Source organism: Pelodiscus sinensis, chromosome 1, assembly GCF_049634645.1.
Source record: "Pelodiscus sinensis isolate JC-2024 chromosome 1, ASM4963464v1, whole genome shotgun sequence".
NCBI classification, from domain to species: Eukaryota; Metazoa; Chordata; order Testudines; family Trionychidae; genus Pelodiscus; species Pelodiscus sinensis.
Genome location: NC_134711.1, coordinates 330,090,168 through 330,114,768, shown reverse-complemented (window position 1 = coordinate 330,114,768; position 24,601 = coordinate 330,090,168). Strand labels below are relative to the sequence as shown.

Below are 24,601 nucleotides of genomic sequence, written 5' to 3'. Positions count from 1 at the left end.
CACTCCGGAATGGACAGGGCCTAAACAGGAAGGGGCGGGGCCAGTCAATCCCAGACCATGATTGGTCCGGAGCTCTGAAAGCCTCTTTGCCGCCCTTCCCATGAACACCCATGCCCTGGAAGAGGCTCGGCATGCTCCACCACCCCCAGGCCTCACATTTCCCCTTGTGCTCCCCGCTCCATTCACTCCTACAATCAGAGACTCTCTCTAGCTGGCACGTTTCTCGATGGGAGTGGGCAGGGCCCCAATCAAAACTTTCCTGCTGGGACGTGTTGGTTCCCATGGTACATGGGATGGGCGGGTGCCTCTGGGTGGAGCCAGAGCTCCTGGGCCTGAACTACGCAGCAGGAGAGTTCACTGGGTGATGGGAGACCGGGTGGTTAGTGTGAGCTCTGTGCAATTTGGAGCAGGGGTTTGATCCTAGGTCTCATGTGAGCGGCTGGAGCACTGGGCTAGGGGGTTCTCTGTGCCCCACAAGGTCAGTGTGTTCTGGGCACATCTCCACTGACCCAGGGCAAGTCGCTCCGCCGTTGTCCGGGCCCTGGGCTGAGATGCAGCAGAGTGAGGCAGGAGGCCTGTGTGAGTCCAGCATCCATCGCGTAAGGACACTAGACTGCTGGCGCTCGCCCATAACGGAGCCCAGGGCCATGGGTGCTGGCATCCAAATGGGAAATAAAAGGTTATAAAAGTCCAAACATGAGTCTCGTGGTGGATGAGCTGCAGAAGCTGGACACAAACAAGCTCCTGGCGATGGGTGTCCTGCAGAATTGGCTGGAGACATGTCAGGAGGAGACCACACCCATACAGATCCATCCCCCCACCCTGGGCAGCACGGCCTCCCGTCCTCACATGAGGGGGGCAAGGGAAGGCAGGAACTTGCAGATTTACAGCTTCTTCCATTACTTATTTATTAGAAAAGAACAGGTTACCCAGAGGCGGATGGGGTAACAGGGCACCTTTATTGCAGATGCTCCTTCCATCTCCGATCCCACTCGCCTCGGATGCGAGTCAGTCAGGAATTTATTCAGGTTACACCCTTTTATCTTAGTTTGTAAATACCCTTATCAATTCCCTCACCCTTGAGTACCTAATTTAGGAGAGGGAATTTTTGGTGAACACCCAAAGAATGCATAATCAGAACCGTGTGCTGAACATAATGACACATGCCCCTTTTCACAGCTTTTGAACTGAGGATGGCAGGTCTCACATCACAACTCTCCTGACATCAGCAGCGTACAAGGGGTACAGGAGAAATGACCCTGACTGTATAATTCTCTGCAGATAAGGGGGTGAGGGAGATAGCACTGCTAACACCAGGCCATTCATTGAAAGGTTACATCTTGGGTGCAGTTGCATGTTCCTCTTTCCCAAGCAAGCAGGGAAGGAGGAACCAAAACAAGTCTGTCACTGAATAGAAACAGCATCTGCCAGGGCTGTGCCCCTTTCTCATGGTCGCAACTACCCAGACCCCTAATTTAACCCTTGCACACCCCAGTAGAACTGGCCAGAGTTCAGCCCACGTAGCCAGAGGTAGGGAGGGGAAGAAACCACCTCACTCGTGCTCTGCAGCTCCCAGTGCCTCCCTGTGACTCTAGTCACCCACTCCATGAAGACAGAGGATTCCTGTAGCCTGGAATCTCCTTCCTACCTCAGTTTTATAAATATTATTTTCCTTTTGGTCCCAGGTAGCTGAGTCCATGGTGGACTCTAGGGTATTAGCAAACCCGTCCTCACACAGCAGAACTGGAGGGGGCTTATCTGGCCCATGACGTTTAGGGCAAAGACCACTAAATGGCCCCTGTGAAGACAGTTGGGAGAGTAATGGGTTGGGCCCCCTCGAAATATCAGGTGATGTGCTGAGATATCAGTGAGCTGACTTTTCTGTCAGACTGGGCACCCTTTAGCCCTGGCTTGCTGAGCCGGGCTCTTCAGCCTCCTCCAGCAACACACAGGTAGGGCCGCACCCAACTGCGGATGGAGACAGACATGGAGATCATCTTACGGAAGTCTCCGCTAAAGGGACAGAGCCCAGGTGCCCAACTCTCGTGGAGTGCAGAGCCAAAATTATATGAAATTCGCACCTACAGACAGTCCCCGGGTTACATGGATCCGACTTACATCGGATCCCTACTTACAAACGGGGTGAGGCAACCCCGCACTAGCTGCTTCCTCCCAGCAATCCAGGGAGATGCGAAGCTAGCGCCCCCCCCCCCCCCAGCAGACCAGGGAGACGCGGAGCGGCTTTTCTCAGGAGACACCTCAGCTTGAGAATAAAGGACTGAGGGAAGTGAGGGGTGGGAGAATAAAACTGAGCTCTGGAGAAATGTTTGGCTAGAGTTTCCCCTACAATATGTACCAGTTCCGACTTACATACAAATTCAACTTAAGAACAAACCTACAGTCCCTATCTTGTACGTAACCTGGGGACTGCCTGTATCTCAATGTGGAGGAAGCCATGCACAACCTCCTGCTACCCCAGTTAGAAATTACAGGAGTTAGGTATCAGTATTAACAAGAAATACATTTATTAATTACAAAGACATACATTCTTAGTGGCTAAAGAGGTAGGAAACAGAACAATGTGGATTACTAAGGCACTAAAACATGGCATACAAACTAAGCTTCATTCATTAATTAAACTGGTTACAAACAATGATTCCGTAACAGAGATATTTTTTTGGTAGATTCCTTCACAGGCATAGTGTCCTTCAAGCCTGGGCTGTTTCCCACTCTGGCAATTTGTGTGCAGAGAGTGGGGGTCCACAGGAGACTTAAAAAAGACTTTGCTACTAAAGGTTTGTGTCCAAGCACCCCAAGGTTACAGATTCTCCGGCCTTGGATTGTTATCTCCACTGACACTCAAACACAAAACCCTTTAAAGAACCATGGAAGGTGCACTTGGCAAATCCTTCCTGTAAGTGACACTCAAGCTATTTTAAGTTTCTTTCTGTAAAGGCCTTGAAAACCCAGCCATTGCAATCAGCTGAAAAGGGAACTCTGATTTCTCTGAGCGGATTGGCTGCACAGTCTTACGCAGCGGCACACAGAACCTCTAGCCTTCTAGAACATGGCAACCAGATCATGTTCTGAAAAGGGCGATTAAGATTTAAGAAAGAAAAAGAAAAATAAAGAAAATGCATTTGATAGAACATTGCTTGGATGCTTGGTATTACAGAATAACTGGAAAGGGGATTAAAAACACAGGCAATTGTTTTCCAGGGATTCAAGTTGGAATTTTACAATGAAAGGGGGTAGTTACATGTGCTCAGCCCAGAGATGGCCAAGAAACCCCCAAATAAAGAAAATGACCTGATCTCATCTAACTAAACTTTCCCTGTTCTACTCACATAGCTGGAGTTTCTAGAGTGAGTCTTTTCTTAGGCTTGGATGTCACAACATTCTCTGTGCCTTGTTCCCTAGCTCATCACTGGTTCTTCCAGGGGCTGCTCTCCTGCCATACAAAAAGATCAGAAAGGGCTCCTGCTTCTAATTCAGAAGCCCATGTTGCATTTTCTTTGGCTCTCCTGGCCCCCTGCAATCCTACTTCCTGCTTCTTTAGAATTTTTGGGTACTCTTTAGGGCTCACTGTGTATTCTTTTCACCATTAGAGTTGAGGAAATTAGGCTTCAGTCTAAACAATTAACTAATGAGATAAGACTTGAGCTATCTGAACCACCCCTCAGACCCCATTCACCTCATAGTCAAGCAGTTCTTCTCTGCAGCCCTCAGTTCCAGGCCTTTTCCTTCCAGATGATTTCAAATATTTCTTTGGATTGGGAGGAAGAGGAGACTCAAACTAAAGACCTTGATTGTTTTCTACCCTCATCTTCAATAGGTTTTCCATGAATCTGGAATCCTTTTTTGATGCCCCCACCTCTCGCTACAAAAGGTCAGCCATCCAAGAAGGATGGTAGTGTCAGGTGATCAGGTCACGTGTCTCTGTAATATCTCATTGTCTGGCTTTTCCATTGTGGTACTTGAAGTGTTAGAAGTGGGTGTCACCCAAAGGAGCACAGCAGAACTATTGGTACATGGTCAAAATTCCTAACCTGTGACACAAAAAAGAGTCATGCATAGAAATAGGACAGTCAGAGTCAGTAAACCTGTAGGGGTAAACTGAGGCAGCCCATGGTATCTTGCTGAGAACTGAGAACTCAAATCTTAAACCTGAAGCCTGGGAATTAACAGGACAGGCAGCTGCCTTGATCCTGGTCTCCCTGGCAACCACATTCCAGGAGGGCCTCACTCTGATAAGACTGGTACCAGACAAACCGCGTGGGAGTTTTCACTGTCTGCTGTATTCCTAGGAAATAAGCCTGGCTCCCAGGGACTGCGCCAATCCAACGCAATATCACCCCTGCAGTAGACGCATTATATTTCCGGCCCACAAAGTGCCATCAACATGCCTTTGTTTATGGTGAGCTTATTTTGCTTGTTAGAAATAACTACTGGTATTATTGATAAGATGTTTAATTGACAATGGGCAGAGGTACTGTGTTACCTTCGTAGTTCATTGGCTTATGGGCTCATCATGTTTCCACCTCTAGACCTATCAAATCTCTTCTCCTCCGTCCTGCTGCTTATATAATGTAATGTATGTTTTGATTTAAGTAGTGCTAACCCATGTTAACCCCTGGCTGTGCAATAAATCCTCAGCTTGTTTTCACCTGCATCCAGTGTGTCTGGAATTATTCCCTTCAGTTTGGGGGCTCATCCGGTATCCAGACTTGTCAGCTGATTGGGAATCAGAGACTGATACCCAAAGAGAGGTGAGTATGTTTCTTTACCACCTCATTTGGCCAGGCTTTGAAGTCTCTCATTCCCTTCAGACACATTCTGGATCCATTCCCGTTTGAGGCACGAGACACCTGGATGTGTGTGAACCAAGCATAAGAGGCAGGCCTGAAGGGGGGGGGGGGACTGTGTGGGAGTAAGCAGAAGAAGGCAGTATATTGTTTGGGCTAAGGGGCTGTTATGGAGGGACTGGATAAGCCACCAGGGAGTTACTGAGTCGTACGTTAAGTTCAGAATTGACTGGGTATGCCACGCGGCAGGCAGTACAAACTGGTGGTCCACTCCCTCATTCCATGTAACATTGCAAGACCTGCTGGAAGCCCCACAACAGAAACATGATGTATACACCCTCGAACAGTGCAAATCCCCAACCCAGCCGGCAGTGGGAGGGTGCCTGAAGGCACAAGGACCATGCGGTATAAGCTGTATATGGAATTGTAGGAGGGAAAGGCTGACCCACGGTCGTGCCCTTCAGGACATGACAACCAAGGGGGATCATTCATCCCCTGGTGGGAACGGCAAAGCTGTGTGCAGAGAGAAGGGAGGGAGAGATTCCCTGGTGAGTGTGGTGTCAGTGTCTGTGACATCCAAGGAAGGAAAGCTGCGTGCAACCTCCATAAAACCCAAAACCCCAACGCTTGATCTGGGGGCTTGTGCCCACGAACCAAGTTTGGAGAAGAAAAGGAAAGAAGAGGAGAAGAGAGAAATAAAGGAAGAAGGGATTGAGGGCTAAGCGCGACAGAAGTCATGACATCGCAGAGAAAAGGGGGAGCTAGCCCACGGGAACATCAAGGCTACAAGCAAGCACCAGAGAAGGATTTGATCAAGTGGGGGACTGAAAAGGAAAGTGGAAACACCAAGAAAGTAGCAATGACATGGTTACAAACCCTCACATTAAAAGAGAAAGAAATTAAAGCCCTGAGGGATGAGATTGAAGCTCAGAAGAGCAAAAATCTGCCCCGCAGTGAGGAATGTAACTTAGGGTGTGTCTAGACTACAGAGTTTTTTCGACAAAAGTGGACTTTTGTTGACAAAACCATACTTGCGTCTACACTACTGCTGAGTTCTGTCGACAGAAGGTGTTATTGCATGTAGGGTTGTGTCTAGACTACAGGGTTTTGTCGACAAAGCGGCTTGCTTTGTCAACAGAACTGAATGTGGTCTAGACGCTCTTTGTCGACAGAAGCTTTGTCAACAGTATCTGTCGACAAAACTTCTGTCGACAAAAGCCTGTAGTCTAGACGTACCCTTACAAGCTGCAGCACCTCTGTGCCAAGAGAATGCATTAGAAGGGGGAGAAAAGGATTTCTCAGCTGGCACACCCTTACCAACTGCACTGCCTCTCCCAAACCTAGGGGGGAATTTGGCACAACATTACCCCCTCTAGCCCTCTCTTTGCTCAGCCCCATACGGGACACAACCACACATTACACAGAGAGAGAAGGCACAGATGATTGTCCTCGTTTCCATTTTTTATAGGATTCCTTTTTTTACTTCCATGATCTAAAAATGAAAAAGGAGTCCTATAAAAATGGAAAGTAGGACAAATTACAAAGGATGAATATAAGCAAACAACACAGGAATGCAGGGGCAAGATTAGAAAAGCAAATGCACAAAATGAGCTCAAACTAGCTACAGGAATAAAGGGAAACAAGAAGACTTGTTTGGATTGTTAATTAACAGGACTACATTAAAGGAATTAAAAGAGCAGCATTGAAGAATAGGGCAAGCTTTAGCCACCACTATCGAGGAATTGTAACAGACCTATTGGATGACTGAGTTCATCCAACCCTCATGGAAGTGGTGAGTCCCCACCTCCCCCGTACCCATTCATGGGAGTGGGGAGGTAGAGAATCCATGAGAATCCAGAGGCCCACCTGGACAGGCCATAGTTTAACCTTTTGCTTTTTGGACCCTCTGGGTATTCCTCACTCACAATGAGCCCGAATAGTAACCTCCCTGCCTGTACCAAAGCAGGGGCATATAATTAAAACAGGGCATCGCTTATTCTGAAGGTCTCCCTGTACCCTAGGGACTGTTGCACCCACTCTGATAAGGAAATCTTATGTGCCTGCCCATATAACATCATGACGATTCTGTCTAGGTTTGAAGTGGTCATCACAGAGAAATAAATGCACACTGAACTGGCGCAAATGAAAGGTACCTACTGGTGTTTGACTACCTAGACAGATCACTCCATTGAACTAAATGGAAGGTCCTGCCCCTTGCCATATCCATCCGTGTGCACAATGGTCCCTTGCCAGGAGATCCTGACCGTTGATGGGCCGCGGCTCTACTGCACTTTTGCAATGACGGGTAATCTAACATGGGATCTTGAGTGGCATGGCGGAAGTAAGTACCTAGAGGAGGGTCTACTGGAGTTGGTGACCAATGCCCAAAGGCATATCGGGGTCGGCCGAATGAGGTAAACACAGATAGGGAAAACTGTGGACCATACCAGAACACACTACTCTGCGGCACTCAACCAGGCAGTAAAAGTCAAGTCTATAATCATGGGCAGCGCCTTTACTGGTAACGAAATACCTTGGGGAAGGATTTGTGTAGTGTTTTGCCAAATTATGTGGGAAGTTTCAATTATAACATTCATGACAGTGCTGGTGCTGTACCGGCGCTTCCAAAGTCAATTAAAAACCTTAAAACTGTTGTACTTAACCTGGCGGGTTAGAAAACCCTAAGGTTAAGAGGCGAGAATTGAAGCAGCCCATGGTATCATGCTGAGAACTGAGAACTCAAATCTTAAATCTGAGACTGGGAATTAACAGCACGGGCAGCTGCCATGACCCTGGTCTCCCTGGCAACCACATTTCAAGAGTGCCTCACTCTGATAAGAGTGGTACCAGACAAATTGCATGGAAGTTTTCACTCTCTTCTTTATTCCTAGGAAATAAGCTTGGCTCCTAGGGACTGTGCCAACACAAGGCAATATCACTCCTGCAGTAGATGCATTATATTTCTGGCCGACATTTTATTTTAGCTTATGTTAGAAATAACTACCGGTATTATTGATAAGATGTTTAATTGACGATGTGCGGAGGTACTGTGTAACCTTCGTAGTTCATTGGCTTATGTGCTCATCATGTTTCCGCCGCTAGACCTATCAAATCATTTCCCCTCCGTCCATCTGCTGCCTAGATAATCTAATGTATGTTTTGATTTACCCAAGTTAACCCCTGGGTGGTACTCCACCAGCGCTGGTGTACAATAAAACCTCAGCTTGTTTTCAGCTGCATCCAGTGTATCTGGAATTATTCCCTACAAAACCGTAACTCATGGGAGGGATCATTGGGAAAGTTATCTAGCATAAAGCATATGAGAAATACAGAATATGGAAATTTACACCCAGACAGAAAGCTGGGCTGCGACCAGGTTTTCCAGTCATGAGGCAATTCACTGCTCTACAGAAATGATCAGGCGAACAGAAGTCCATGCACATAGGACAGTGGGATGACCCTGTGGAAGAATTTCATGTCCTGGAACCCTCACAGTAGTGACAATACGTACAACTTGGATCATAACTAGTCATCACTTTTGCAAATCTGCTAGAACCATTACAAATCTAACAATTAGCAGCAGAAGATTCCATGGGGCTGTTTGGGGCCCAATGTTGAGAGATAAACCAAAATGTTGCACTTACGTTGTGGAAAGAAATGCACTGAAACAAAAGGCAGGAAACTGAAAATGGGGGCAAGAGAGGTTTTTTCCCCTTACAGAATACAATTAGCCATTGGAACTCACAGCCATATGGTGAGCAGGATACAAAAGAAATTGGTGATAAATACAGATGAGAGTAGCCATACGTACAGTAACAAAGGCTAAAACTTTCCTGGTCCTGAATATAAGCCAACTCTCTTGAGGTTTAGGCGGAAACTTTCCCTTGCACAGGATAACGGTGTACACCTCTCTGGGATTTCCTCTAAGCAGCCAGAAGTGGTTACTAGAGACAGAATACGGGTAATATAGACCGGGGCTATGTTCAAGCCTGGCGAGTCCCACATCCCTAAATATGTACCAGACAAAATTATTGTTTAACTGATGGTGTTTTTCATTGCCAGGACATGGGAGGTGGTGGAACACTCCACAGCATGCAGAGATGTTCCTTGCCAAACCAGGGGTGAGAGTAAGTCACTTGTTAGTATCTTATTGCCTCTCAGACCAGCATAAAATGGGCAGCATGAGAAGTCACCACCCCTGTGGACTTCCTCTAAGACTAGTGAAGTCTCCCTCTTTTGGGAGTATCATTAAAATGGGTCCCAAGGCAAAAAATTCATGATTCTCGAAGCCACATTGAGCCATGGCCGTGGATTTGAAATGAAATATGTCAGGAGCTGAAAATGTCTGTTCTGATACAAGGAGCTAACATGTTAATGTCCATTTCTTGCCCTCTCCTTGCAGTATGGAAGACCCCAACAAGCAAATCGCATGGCACTGGACTCAGAACCATTTCCCTGTCTGAGACAAAACACAGATCATTTGTTCCCACAGCTGCTTGGTTTTCATCGCATAAACAACAGGGTTTAGCACGGGGGCGACGAGCACGTAGAGATTGGCCAGCAGGATGTGAATGTGCTGAGGGATATTGTGGCCAAAAGCATGGGTTAGGAGAGTGAAAAAGGCTGGGATGTAAAATAAGAGGATGATACAGACGTGGGAGCCACAGGTGCTGAGAGCCTTGAGCCGGGCATCCTTAGTGGGCAGCTTGAAGACAGCCCTGAGGATCAGCACGTAAGACACGGCGATGAACACAACTTCGACCACAATGGTTAAGAGAACCACTGAAAAGCCAAACCAGATATTGAGGGTTATGTCTGCACAGGCCAGCCTGGCCACCCCAATGGACTCACAGTAGGAGTGCGGGATGACATTGCTGGCACAGAAGGGCAGCCGATTGAGGAGAAAGACAACACAAACAACAATACAAAAGCTTTTGATAACAATGGCGGTGCCTATTTTCCCGATGTTTGCATTGGTGAGGACAGTCGTGTACCTCAGGGGGTCACAGATGGCGACGTACCGATCGAACCCCATGGCCAACAAGATGTCCGACTCGGTGGCAAGTCCAAAGCGAACAAAGAACATCTGGATGAGGCAGGCACTGAAGGAAATGGCCTTGGGTCCAAACCAGAAGATGGCCAGCGTGTTGGGCACGGTAGATGTAGATAATATTAAATCAGCCACCGCCAGCATGGAGAGGAAAATGAACATGGGCTCGTGTAGCCTGCGCTGGGTGGCGATGAGCAGGAGGAGACCACAGTTCCCCAGAACAGCCGCCATGTACATCAGCGTGAAGGGGATGGAGATCCAGGGGTGCCAGGGCTCCAGGCCTGGGATGCCGACCAGGATGAAGGTGAGGTGACTGAACGTTGTGCTGTTGGGCACGGTCATGGGGCGCTGAGGGCTCCACTTGGGTGCCGGGCCCGGCTGGAAGCAGAGACAAGATCAGTGCCTGCTGGGCTCCCGCCTCTTCACATTCACTTCTCACTTCCCGCTCACACCCTGCACACCTGGGCCTCAGAGCTGCACTCAGAGCTGTGCAGGGCAGAGTCGGAGCTGGTGACAGGGACCTGTCAGGAGCTCAGATATCACAGGTGACCACTCTACAATCCAGCCACAGAGCAGGCAGGGCCAGGCAGAGAGTCTCAGAGAGCCCAGCCTGTGAAGCCGGCCTCCCTCAGCTCCGGGACACATCCAGAAGCAACAAGGGACTGTTTAGCTTCTTGAGCTCCATGGTGATTTATTTCCCCAGCTCTGGCCCTGCTCCCTGCTTTGCCCCTGAGAGAAGCTGAACCCCCATGGGGAGGTGCAGAGCCCACGGACACAGCGGCCACTCAGAGGTGCCTCAGTGCAGGAAGGGACACTAATGGATTCGGAGCCTGGGGACACAGGACTGGGCCCAGGATCCCAGCGGTGGCTTGACCAGCACCAGACATGGTGAGGATAGAATCTTCCTGCACCTACGGACAGTCCCCGGCCATAGAGCCATCCGAGTGTGTTTGGCCCCAGCTCCAGAGTGGGGTTCCTGTTCACCTAACCCCTGAGTCCTTGTCACGCCCAGCGCCCCAGCTCTTCCCACAGGGCTGTTTGGCCAGCAGGGGGGATCCATCATACAAACCCTGCACCCAGCCCATAGGCCATCATGGCAAACAAAATTCAGCCTCTCCTCGGTGGGAACTGGGCATCACCAGGCAGAGGAGCCTGCGGGCATGTTCTAATCTTCAGCTTCAATTAGTAAATTATTATGCGATTCCACCCGATATTTGGGAGTGTCGGCCTGTCTGTCTCTGTGTGTCTGTCTGTCTGTCCGTTCTGGTACCCCTCTGAAGCAGTAAGAACCAGGGACACCCAATTTCCTCGGCAGCTACTTATTCTAAATTCAAAGCAAGGTCAGTGCTTGTCTGTGCCAACAACATGGGCTGAGCCTGGAGTGGGAGTGGGTCTGAGCACACCGCACAGGAAAGAGAGAGACAAACCCGTCCCCTCTCCCCCCTGCCTGGGACTGCCCGGAGTCCCCTCCCCCCAAGCACATTCGGGGGCTGACGCATCCCTCCCAGTTCCCACTGCTGGCTGGTCTCCCTTGCAGGCAGTGAGGGGAAAGTGACAGAGGCAGCAGGATGTGCAGTTGGCTGCCTTACGCATTGTGGTTGGGAGCGCAGAGGGGGATGGACGGACCAGGACCTGCCCCAGCCGGGGCACATGAATCCCTCCCTGGCGGTGCCTGGCGGATTGAGGCAGCCATGGAGGGGCGCTTCGTGCATGCCTCCAGCTGCAGCAGTGGGAAAAGCCTGGGGGAGCCCTGAGAAACCTGAACCCCTCCTGCTCAGCCCAGCCCAGGCTAGGGCCGTGGCACATTTTATTTTTCAAATTCACACAGTACGGGAGTGTCAGCCCCGAGCAAGGCCAAGTCCCCTCCCAGCGGCACCGGAAGGCCCTGAGGAGAGATGAAACCTCCCTCTCCCCATAGCTGCCCGTGGCTGACGACTGCAGATCTGGGCAATCCTGGAGAAGTGTCACGTTCCCCACATCTGCCCCTGCTGAAGTTTCCTGCCCTTCCCTGCAGTCCTGGATCTGCTCCCAGGGGCGGGGGGCAGGCTGGTCAAACCGGACCCTGCTCCGGCCTAGGCTGGAAGGCCCCATTGGTGGGAGCCGCACGTTGCTCTTTGCTGTTTTAACTCACTGCCCCAGGCCAGCAGCTGGTCAGTGAGGGCTCCCTGGGGGCCCAGCCAGGCCCAGCTCGGAGACGCCCGGGAGATTCTCCAGGGTAACAGCTGAGCAGAAGCCTCTGTCACCAATGACCCCCCATGGGCTCCTCTGGGCCCTGGAACGTCTGCTGGGAGCGGAAATGGCCGAGTGCCCCAGGCAGGGACGTTCCATTGCAAAGCCTGTCTGGGCACCGGGCGCCTCCCTGCCTGACAGCCTGATAGCAGAGAACCGGGGACGTTTCTCCTGGCTGCAGAATCCCTGCCGCTCACCCCAGCCCTTCTCACTGCTTTGGATGTATCCCTGGGCAGCCTTTCCCCAGGCCCCCCAGGCAGGCCAACCCCTGCAGCCCTGACACAGACATTGGGAGCAGAGACTTCGGCTGCTTCATGAGAATTGCACCTTCCCTCCCAGCACAGAGTAACTACAGAGCGTCCGTCTGTCCCTGCCCGTCTGTCCATGCACCCGCCCTCTCTGCCCCCTCCAGCCCTGCCCCCGTGTCTGTGTCCCGGACGTTCATTCGCATTTCGTAGCGGAGTCATTGGGGGCTCCGGGTAGGAAATGCTGGTGCTTCTGCCCTGGGCCTCGCGCAGGGAAACGGAGACTTGTGCCCATTGCCTGGCCGGGAGCGGAAGGATCCGAAGTGACCGCCCTGAGCAGAGCTGAGCAAGGCCACTCTGGGGAGAGGCAGCGGGTTTATCCCTGCGTTAAGGGGCCAGGAAGAGGCCAGGCCATGGGAGGAGATGGGGAATGTCTCGGTGCCATTCCCGGGCTCACTGCGCCCTGCAGCCATGGGGGAGGGGGCCAGTGCAGCTCATTGCAGGCAGGACTCAGGCTCTGTGCCCCTGGCAGCCTGCTCTGTGCTCTCTGCTTCCCCTGCCTTTCCTTCCCTTGCAGGCACCATCCTGCTCCCTCCCCCCCTGACCTGCTCCTGCTCCCAGGGACACCAGGGGCTGTGGGGGGTTCCCCTGCACTGGGTCCTTGGCGAGCTCAGGTCCCACTGATGACACGTGAGGGCATGATTCTCAGCAGGGGGGCAGCCGTGCGGGAGCCCCCCCCAAACACTCACCAGTCTCCTGCCCCAGCCGGGGATGAGGAGTCTCTGCTTGGGATCCAGGTGGGGAGCTGCAGGGGCAGGAACCGCACTGGCCGGGGCTCAGAGGCAGGGACATTTATCCTTCCTGCCTGGGAGTCCCAGCGGGGTCGGAGCCAGCAGGGAGCCCTGGGCACAGAGCAGTTTCCAGCTCAGCCGCAGGCAGGGGCAGGCTGGGATCAGGGGATTTGAAAGTGTTTATGTGAGTGATAGTCCTGATGGCTTTGGATTTTCAGAAAGCCTTTGACAAGGTCCCTCACCAAAGGCTCTTGTGTAAATTACATGGCCATGGGATAAGAGGGAAGGTCCTTTCTTGGATTGAGAACTAGTTAAAAGACAGGAAACAAAGGGCAGGAATAAATAGTAAATTTTCAGAATGGAGAGGGGTAACTAGTGGTGTCCCCCAAGGGTCAATCCTGGGACCAATCCTTTTCAACTTATTCATAAATGATCTGGAGAAAGGGGTAAGCAGTGAGGTTGTAAAGTTTGCAGATGATACCAAACTGTTTAAGATAGTCAAGACAGAAGCAGACTGTGAGGGACTCCAAGAAGATCTCACCAAACTGAGTGATTGGAAAACAAAATGGCAAATGAAATATAATGTGGATAAATGTAAAGTAATGCACATCGGGAAAAATAACCCCAACTATAGGTACAGTATGATGGGGGCTAATTTGGCTACGACAAATCAGGAAAGAGATCTTGGAGTTATCGTGGACAGTTCTCTGAAAACTTCCACACAGTGTGCAGCGGCGGTCAAAAAGGCAAATAGGATGCTAGGAATTATTAAGAAAGGGATAGAAAATAAGACCCAGAATATCTTACTGCCCCTGTATAAAACTATGGTACGCCCACATCTTGAATACTGTGTACAGATGTGGTCTCCTCACCTCAAAAAAGATATTTTGGCCTTGGAAAGGGTTCAGAAAAGGGCAACTAAAATGATTAGGGGTTTGGAACGGGTCCCATATGAGGGGAGGTTAAAGCAACTGGGACTTTTCAGTTTAGAAAAGAGGAGACGGAGGGAGGATATGATAGAGGTCTATAAAATCATAAGTGGTGTGGAGAGGGCTGAGAAAGAAAAGTTATTTATTAGTTCCCATAATAGAAGAACTAGAGGACACCAAATGAAGTTAATGGTAGAAGGTTTAAAACTAATAAAAGAAAGTGCTTCTTCACACAGCGTGTAGTCAACCTGTGGAACTCCTTGCCAGAGGAGGCTGTGAAGGCTAGGACTATAACAGAGTTTAAAGAGAAGCTAGATAATTTCATGGAGGTTAGGTCCATAAAAGGCTATTAGCCAGGGGATAAAATGGTGTCCTTGGCCTCTGTTTGTCAGAGGCTGGAGAGGGATGGCAGGAGACAAATCGCTTGATCATTGTCTTCGGTCCACCCTCTCTGGGGCACCTGGTGCTGGCCACTGTCGGCAGACAGGATACTGGGCTAGATGGACCTTTGGTCTGACCCAGTACGGCCGTTCTTATGGTCTTATGTTGCTCTCACAAGCCCAAGCAGGCAGACTGCCAGCTGTCCCATACGGGAGCCAAGTAGCCTTGACATGCCCCAGCTGGAATCAGGGCTGTGCCGCACACAGCTTGCATACCAGGCAGCTCACAATCTTACCCTACACGGGAGTATAGAGGGTTTTTGCAAGTGGGGAATGGAGCCCCCTCATTGCTAGAGCACTCGGGGGCAGAACCAGGAATTGGATCGGCCCCTCCTTGTCCCAATCTGGAGCTGTTGTCACTAGATCATCCTTCCGGTCTCAGAGCGGGACATGGGGGCTTTGCTCTCTGCGGGGGTGCCCCTTTGTGGCCATATCCAGGGCATGGTTCTACCAGGCCATGGCCCGGCCTGTGGTCACTCTCCTCAGTCTGTCTCTCAGGGTATGTCTACACTACCACCCTAGTTCGAACTAGGGTGGTTAATGTAGGCAATCAAAGTTGCAAATGAAGCCCGGGATTTAAATATCCCGGGCTTCATTTGCATCTTGCCGGGCACCGCCATTTTTAAATCCCCGGTAGTTCGGACTCCGTGCCCGCGGCTACACGCGGCACGGAGTAGGTATTTCGGACTAGGCTTTCTAATTCGAACTACCGTTACTCCTCGTGGTACTAGAAAGCCTAATTCGAACTACCTACTCCGTGCCGCGTGTAGCCACGGGCACGGAGTCCGAACTACCGGGGATTTAAAAATGGTGGCGCCCGGCAAGATGCAAATGAAGCCCGGGATATTTAAATCCCGGGCTTCATTTGCAACTTCGATTGCCTACATTAACCACCCTAGTTCGAACTAGGGTGGTAGTGTAGATATACCCTCACGGGGCGCAAAAGCTTGGAAACTTGGCCTGTCAGTCAGCCAAGTCACTGTGGCGTTCCCCTTCTGGGGACATGACACGTGTGAACCTCTCTCAGGACCCAATGACCCTCTGTCACTGCCCCTGAAGGGTGGCCCATCCACAGAGACTGGCAGGCAACGCCCGGCTGGCCCTCTGCCCTGACGTCCAGCTCAGGCTCCATACAGCCAACAGTGCCCAGGCCTCCGGTGTCCCCGAGCTGCTCCCTGCCTTGCCTTCTCCCCACTGACACCCACTGCAGTCCTTATGCTGCTGCCTTCTGCCCTCAGAGCCTCGACTTTACGCAGGACACCTCAGGGCCGGGCCTAAGCCAATGGTGGACCAGTTAGGAGCATTGCAGCCCCCCTCTCTTCATCTGTTACACTAACGAACACCTCATTTATTGTGCATTTGTAGCCCTTTGCACATCTTTGGTGCAGGGTTTACATATACGAATTACCCCTTTCATATGAGAGAGTATATTCGCATGCTGGGTTTTGGAAAGCTGGATTTGTTCATGCCACGGATAAATTAATAAAAATGGTTTCCTTTAATTACAGATATATTTCAGCTTCAAAATCCCTGACATGGACTCACAGAGACATTGAAAGGCGGGGGATGTCCAACGCTTGGGGGAGAGGGGAGAGGGCTGACACAGGCTGGGGGCTGCTCCTTTACCCCCTACACCATAGACAAGTGGAGGATCCATGTGGACGCCCCCAGCTGCCCGGGCCCCCCAGCTGGGCTCCAGGCTGCCTTGGCCAGTGATCCACCCCACTGGAACACAGGAGGGTCCCCCCAGGGAAACGTGGGTGGATGGGTTGGGCCCATCCACTTTCCGGACAAGGGGAGGACCCCAGCTCCCTTGGTCCTGCCCCACCATCCATTGCCCTTCCGTTGCGGGTCTGAGCTCCCATCGTAACTGCTTTGCATCTCTGTCCATCCCCAGCCTTCTCCGGCCCTTCTCCATCTGCATCACCTGTCTGCTTCCCACTCACTGGGAGAAGGGATTCGCCACTTGCCCGGCCCATGGCCATCAGTGCCATGTCCACTTGGCCCTCTACAGTGTCCACAAGACACTGCCCCCCCCCCCACGGTTGCCAGGAAACTGGATTTCGACTGGACACACGGTGGGAAAGGAACCTGGGCAGTTAAAGCCCTCTGTCACATTACCGAAGTTTAAGGGAAGCAACCAGGGGGAGTGTTTGCCCCAAAAGCTGGTACAAAGGGGGCCATGTGAGGTGTCAAACAAAAGCTTACTTTCTACTGGTTCTGTATATGCTATCCATATATTTGTATTATGTCCGTGTGAGGAGTTATGAATATGTACTCTGTAAGGAGAGTGGGAGTTTCTCTGCATGTGATTGAGCAATGGGCGCAGCCTATCGACATGCTACTTAGCAAGGTTCCAGGGACAATAGGTCTCTTAAGAACCAGAGACCCACCTGAGAAGGAATCTAGGTGCCTGGTCAGAGACCATGTGACCCTCTCCAGCTCGGAAGAATTCCAGGGGAGTTATAAATATGCCATGTGGCCGACTCCATGTTGGCCTTCAGATTTGCTCCTGATTCCAGATGTAGCCTGGCAGGGAATCACGAGCCGGGAAGAATTGTGAACCCATCCTAACCTAGGATGTACACCAAGGACTTTTAAAAGCCAGCAGTTATAATATCTCTGCTGTGAGCCTGCATTAAGAACTGGGAGATTTGATGCATGTAATGTTTGATACGTTAGCAGCCTTACTCTCATGCTTTTTGATCTTTTAGTGATAAACCTTTGGGTTTTAGATTCTACAGAATTGGCTCAGCGTGATCTTGTGGGTAAGGCCTAGAGTGTAAATTAACCTGGGATCTGTGGCTGGTTTCTTGGCACTGGACAGAACTTGTTTGGGGAAGGTGAGATTGGGTCCTAATACCCCTAACCTGTGTATGAGGCCTGGGGCCATCTGGGGCATGGATATTGCTGGGCTGTCAGAGGGGTTTTGCTTGTGAGGCTTCTGGCTCGCCAGGCAGGCAGCTGAAGCGCTCTGTGGGACTGGTTAGTGGCCTATTCAGGAAGGTCTCCAGTCTGTAAGGAGCCCCAAGTTTGAGCAATTCTCCCTGAGCAGACGACCTCAGCTGTCCCCACACCCGGCCTGGTCCATCACACCCTCAGCACCCCTACAGCCCAAACCTGCCTCCAGCAATTTGGAGCAGGAGGTTGATGTTGGTTTCCATGTGAGTGGCCGGAGCGCTGAGCTGTGGAGTTCTCTGTGCCCCACAAGGTCAGTGTGTTGTGGGCGCATCCCCACTGACCCAGGGGCAGATCACTCGTCCGTTGTCCGGGCCCTGGGCAGGGACACAATGGAGTGAGGCAGGAGGAAAAAGAATAGGTTGATCCAGCCACGGGTGGGGTAACACGGCACCTTTACTGCTGATGCTCCTTCCGTCACAGATCCCACTTACCTGGGATAGGAGTGAGCCAAGAATTTACCCAGCTTACACCATTTGGGGAACACTTTAATCCTATTGGAGACACTTTAATCTTCCTAATCACTGTTTAAAAGATCTTCACGTGGCTGTCTTGTCACAAACCAGTTCCAATAGCCAAATACACAGAGAGGTATTGGAATTACAATTCATCCACAAATTCAATTCTCATGCTAATGGACTCAATGGTGCTGAGGGTTGGCTGGGACACTATCAACCTAGCATTCAATGAAGGTGCAAACAGCTCTTTGTGTAGATTCCTGTGTTAGGAAGGATACTATCTATTGACTTTGATTCTTAGCTGCTTCATTTTAAGTACCCAAACGTCAGGTGCTTACTGATTCCCAGTTCTGCCTTCCTGTTTTTCCCTGTGATTTTCATACCCTCTGCTCCCTGTCTCACAACCCCCCCCTTCCTTTTTCCCCTTCCTTCCCCCACTCCCTCCTATTTCTTTTAAATCTGCACATCCTAAACTAAAATGTTTAGGGGTTTGGAATGGGGCCCATATGAAAGGAAACAAAAGCAACTGGGAATTTTCAGTTTAGAAAAGAGGGGTATGTCCACACTACCCCACTAGTTCGAACTAGCGGGTAATGTAGGCATACCGCACTTGCAAATGAAGCCCGGGATTTGAATTTCCCGGGCTTCATTTGCATAAGCGGGGAGCCGCCATTTTTAAAACCCCGCTGGTTCGAACCCCGTGCAGCGCGGCTACACGGGGCTCGAACTAGGTAGTTCGGACTAGGATTCCTATTCCGAACTACCGGTACACCTCGTTTTAAAAATGGCGGCTCCCCGCTTATGCAAATGAAGCCTGGGAAATTCAAATCCCGGGCTTCATTTGCAAGTGCGGTATGCCTACATTACCCTGCTAGTTCGAACTAGGAGGGTAGTGTAGACATACCCGAGGTGACTAAGGGGGGATATGATAGAGATATATAAAATCATGAGTGGTGTGGGGAGGGTGAATAAAGAAAAGTTATTTATTAGTTCCCATAATAGAGGAACTAGAGGACACCAAATGAAATTAATGGGAGGCAGATTTAAAACTAATAAGTGAAAGTTCTTCTTCACACAGAGCATAGTCAACCTGTGGAACTCTTTGCTGGGGGATGCTGTGAAGGCTAGGACTATAACAGAGTTTAAAGAGAAGCTAGATAATTTCATGAAGGTTAGGTCCATAAAAGGCTATTAGCCAGGGGATAGAAATGGTGTCCTTGGCCTCTGTTTGTCAGAGGCTGGGGAAGGATGGCAGGAGACAAATCGCTTGATCATTGTCTTCGGTCCACCCTCTCTGGGGCACCTGGTGCTGGCCACTGTTGGCAGACAGGATACTGGGCTAGATGGACCTTTGGTCTGACCCAGTACGGCCGTTTTTATGTTCTTGTTCTTATGTTAAACTCAAAACTTCGGTCACCTGAAGAGTACAGGTAGTTCGGAATAGGAAGCCTAATCCGAACTTCGTAGTTCGTGCCACGTGTAGCCACGGGCACGGAGTCCGAACTAGCGGACATTTAAAAATGGCGGCGCCCGGCAACATGTAAATGAAGCCTGGGAAATTCAAATCCAGGGCTTCATTTGCAACTCCGGTTGACTACATTAACCACCCTAGTTCGAACTAGGGCGGTAGTGTAGACATACCCTAACTGAGCAGTGTGAACACCCAGGGAATGCATAATCAGAACCATGTGCTGAAGATAATGGTACCCGCCCCTGTTTACTGTTCACAGCTTTTGAGTTGAGGATGGCAGGTCTCACATCACAACACTCCTGACATCAGCAGTGTACCAGGGGTACAGGAGATGTGATCCTGAGGCTACATCTAGACTACAAGTCTCCTTCGAAAGAGCATCTAGGCTGCAATCAGTACTTTCGAAGGAGCAAGCCGCTTTTTCGAAAGAGAGCAGCACCAAGGCAGTCTGGATGCCTTTCGAAAAACAAGGTTTTCCACAGGCGAAAAACCTGCCATGTTCTTTCAATTTACTTTTGAAAGAACGTGGCAGCAGTCTAGATGAAAGGGAAGTTTTTTCGGAAAAAAGACCACTTTTTTCTCAAAAACCCGTAGTCTAGACACTCCCTGACTGTACAATTCACAGCGTTTAAGGGGGTGAATGAGATAGCACTGCTAACACCCACGCCATTCATTGAAAGGTTACATTTGGGTGCAGCTGCATGCTCCTCTATCCCAAGCAAGCAGGGAAGGAGGAATCGGAACAAGTCTGTCAATGAATAGAAACAGCATCTGCCGGGGCTCTGCCCCTTTCTCATGGTCACAACTACCACACCCCTTATTTAACCCTTACACACCCCAGTAGAACTGGCCAGAGTTCAGCCTACATAGCCGAATGTAGGGAGGAGAAGAAACCTCCTCACTTTTGCTCCGTGGCTGCCAGTACCTCCATGTGACACTAATCGCCCAGTCCATGAAGGCAGAGGATTCCTGGAGCCTGGAATCTCCTTCCTACCTCAGATTCATAAATATTATTTTCCTTTTGGTCCCAGGTAACTGAGTCTATGGTGGACTCATGGGTATTTGCAAACCCGTCCTCACACAGCAGAACTGGAGGGGGCTTGTCTGGCCTGTTGAGTTTAGGGTAAAGACCTCTAGATGGCCCCCATCAACACCGTTGGGAGTGTGAGGGGTTTGGCCTCCTCAGGATATCAGGTAATGTGCTAAGATACAGCTGAGCTGCCTTTTCTGTCAGCCTGGGCACCCTTTACTTCTCTCTTGCTGAGCCAGGCTCTGCAGCCACCTCCAGCAGCACACAGGTAGGGCCGCACCCAACTGCGGATTGAAACAGACACGGAGATCAGCGATGAGAAGTCTCAGCTAAACGGGCCTGCTGCAGTGCCCAGGTGCCCAACTCTCATGGAGTACAGTGTATGAAATTCTCCCCTCCCTCAATGTGGAGGAAACCATGCACAACTTCCTGCTACCTCAGTTAGAAATTACATAAATTGCGTATTAGTATGAACTAGAAATACATTTATTAATTAGAAAGAGATGTATTTTAGTGGCTAAAGAGAGCAAAGTGGATTACTAAGGCACTAAAACAAGGCACGCAAACTAAGCTTGATTCGTTAATGAAACTGGTTACGAACATTTGTTCTGTAACAGAGATATTGTTGTTGCAAGATTCCTTGACAAGCTAGTTTCTTTCAAGCCTGTTTGTCAGGGCTGTTTCCCACTCTGGCATTTTATGTGAAGTGGGTGATGTTCCATAATAGACTTTAAAAATCCTTTGCTAGTAAAGCAAAATGCAGGACAATGTAGCACTTTAAAGACTAACAAGATGGTTTATTAGATGATGAGCTTTCGTGGGCCAGACCCACTTCCTCAGATCAAATAGTGGAAGAAAGTAGTCACAACCATATATACCAAAGGATATATATTTGCTTCAACTACCCCAGACTAACACGGCTACATTTCTATCACTTGCTAGTAAAGGTTTGTGTCCACGTACAACAAGGTTACAGATTCTCGGGCCTTGGATTTGCATCTCAACTGTCACCCAAACAGAAAACCCTTTAAAGAACAGTGGAAGGTGCACTTGGCAATTCATTTCTATAAGTGACACTCAAACCATTTTCAGCTTCTGTCTGTAAAGGCCTTGAAAACCCAGCCATTGCAATCAGCTGAAAAGGGAACTTTAGTTTCTCTGAGCAGTTTGGCTGTGCAGTCTTAGGTAGGTGCACACAGAGCCTTTAGGCATCTAGTACAGGGCAAACCAGATCATGTTCTGAAAAAGGTGCTTAGCATTTAAGAAAGAAAAAGAAAAACGAAGAAAATGCATTTGATAGAACATTGCTTGGTGTTACAGAATAACTGGAAAGGGGATTAACAACACAGGCAAATGTTTCCCAATGATTCACGCTTGAAATTTACAATGAAAGGGTGTAGTTACATGTGCTCAGCCCAGAGATAGCCAAGAAACCCCAAAATAAAGAAAATTAATTGATCTCATCTAACTAAACTTTCCCTGTTAAACTCACATAGCTGGAGTTTCTAGACTGAGTCTTTCCTTAGGCTTGGATGTCACAACATTCTCTGTGCCTGGTTCCCTAGCTCGTCACTGGTTCTTCCAGGAGTTGTTCTCCTGCTAAACAAGAAGATCTGAAAGGGCTCCTACTTCCAATTCAGAAGCCCACGTTGTGTTTTCATTGGCTCTCCTGGCCCCTGCCATTCTACTTCCTGCTTCTTTAGCATTCTTGGGTACTCTTTAGGGCTCACTGTGTGTTCTTTTCAGCATTAGAGTTGAGGAAATTAGGCTTCAGTCTAAACAATTAACTAATAAGATAAGACTTGAGCTATCTGAACCACCCCTCTGGTCCCATTCACTGCATAGTCAAGCAGTTCTTCCCTGCAGCCCTCAGTTCCAGTCTTTTTCCTTCCAGATGATTTCAAATATTTCTGCTCTATATAAATGATCAGGCGAACAGAAGTCCATGCACATAGAGCAGTGGAATGATACTGTGGAAGAATTTCATGTCCTGGAACTCTTAAAATCCTGGACGTACGTACGAGTTTGATCATAATTAGTCATCACTCATGCAAATCTGCTAGAACCATTAAGAATCTAAAAATTAGCAGCATAAGATTCCAGGAGGGAGGTAGGTTCTGATGTGGAGAGAAAAGCCAAAATGTTGCACTTCTATTGTGGAAAAAAATGCACCGAAATAAAAGGCAGGAAAATGAAAATGGGGGCAGGCGTGGGGTTTTTTTCTTCTTTTTTTCGTACACAACCCAATTAGCCATTGGAACTCACAGCTGTAAGATGAGCATGATACAAAAGAAGTTGGTGATGAATACAGATGAGAGTACACAAATGTAGAATAATGATCATTAAAACATTCCTAGTTCTGGGTATAAGCCAACCCTGTTGAGGATTAGGAGGAAACGTTCCCTTGTACAAGGTCACTGTGTACATGATTAAGGAAATCATATGCAAACACTTGGAAGGTAATAAAGTGATAGGGAATAGCCAGCATGGGTTTGTGAAGAACAAGTCATGCCAAACTAATCTGATAGCTTTCTTTGATAAGATAACGAGCCTTGTGGATAAGGGAGAAGCGGTGGATGTCATATACCTAGACTTTAGTAAGGCATTTGATACGGTCTCGCATGATATTCTGATTGATAAACTAGGCAAATATAACTTAGATAGGGCCACGATAAGGTGGGTGCATAATTGGCTGGATAACCGTAGTCAGAGAGTTGTTGTTAACGGTTCTAAATCCTGCTGGAAAGGGATAGCAAGTGGAGTTCCGCAATGGTCTGTTTTGGGACCCGTACTGTTCAATATCTTCATCAATGATGTAGATATTGGGATAGAGAGTACACTTATTAAGTTTGCAGATGATACCAAACTGGGTGGGGTTGCAACTTCTTTGGAGGATAGGGACATAATTCAAAATGACCTTAGCAAGTTAGAGAAATGGTCAGAGGTAAACAGGATGAAGTTTAATAAAAAGAAATGCAAAGTGCTCCACTTAGGAAGGAACAATCAGTTCCATACATACAAGATGGGAAGCGACTGTCTAGGAAGGAGCATGGCGGAAAGGGATCTAGGGGTCATAGTGGACCACAAGTTGAATATGAGTCAACAGTGTGATGCTGTTGCAAAAAAAGCAAATATGATTCTAGGTTGTATCAACAGGTGTGTTGTAAGCAAAACTCGTGAAGTCATTCTGCCGCTCTACTCTGCACTAGTTAGGCCTCAGCTGGAGTACTGTGTCCAGTTCTGGGCGCCACATTTCAAGAAAGATGTGGAGAAATGGGAAAGGGTACAGAGAAGAGCGACAAGAATGATTAAAGGTTTAGAGAACATGACCTATGAAGCCAGGCTTCATGAACTGGGCTTGTATAGTTTGGAAAAAAGAAGATTAAGGGGGGACATGATAGCGGTTTTCAAATATCTAAAAGGGTGTCACAAGGAGGAAGGAGAAAATTTGTTCTTCTTGGTTTCTGAGGACAGGACAAGGAGTAATGGGCTTAAAGTGCAGCAGGGGAGGTTTAGATTGGACATTAGGAAAAAATTCCTAACTGTCAGGGTGGTCAAATATTGGAATAAATTGCCAAGGGAGGTGGTGGAATCTCCCTCTCTGGAGATATTTAAGAACAGGTTAGATAGACATCTGTCAGGGATGGTATAGACGGAGGTTGGTTCTGCGTTGAGGGTGGGGGGCTGTACTCGATGACCTCTCGAGGTCCCTTCCAGTCCTATGATTCTATGATTCTATGATTCTACACCTCTGTGGGATTTCCTCTATGGGTATGTCTAGACTACAGGCTTTTGTCTACAGAGGCTTTGTCGACAGATACTGTTGACAAAGCTTCTGTCAACAAAAAGTGTCTACACTACATTCTGTTCTGTCGACGAAGCAAGTCGCTTTGTCGACATGAGAGTGTAGATGCAAAGGACAGTGTAGCTGCAATAACGCCTTCTGTTGACAGACCCCTGTCGTCAAAAGGCATTATTCCTCATAGAATGAGGTTTACCACCATCGACAAAACTGCCGACTTCTGTCGACATTATTTCGACAGAAATTGTCAGTAGTGTAGACGCAGGCATAGTTTTGTGGACATGATTGCACTTTTTAAATATATTAGAGGGATAAATACCAGGGAGGGAGAGCAATTATTTAAGCTTAATACCAATGTGGACACAAGAACAAATGGATATAAGCTGGTTAGTA

The 24,601-nt window shown here is 49.1% G+C and overlaps 1 protein-coding gene across 1 annotated transcript; it reads right to left on the bottom strand.

Annotated features, from left to right (window-relative positions):
• Window positions 1-9,246: 9,246 nt before the first annotated feature.
• On the bottom strand, window positions 9,247-10,850 carry LOC102444669 (olfactory receptor 52B2-like). Its single transcript, XM_006119234.2, has one exon. It carries the CDS (start codon window positions 10,195-10,197, stop codon window positions 9,247-9,249), a length of 951 nt encoding a protein of 316 aa, XP_006119296.2. The 5' UTR covers window positions 10,198-10,850.
• Between the last annotated feature and the right edge of the window lie 13,751 nt (window positions 10,851-24,601).

Coding starts and splice junctions, on each gene's coding strand:
- LOC102444669 (XM_006119234.2), bottom strand. CDS start 10,197: ATGACCGTGCCCAACAGCACAACGTTCAGTCACCTCACCTTCATCCTG.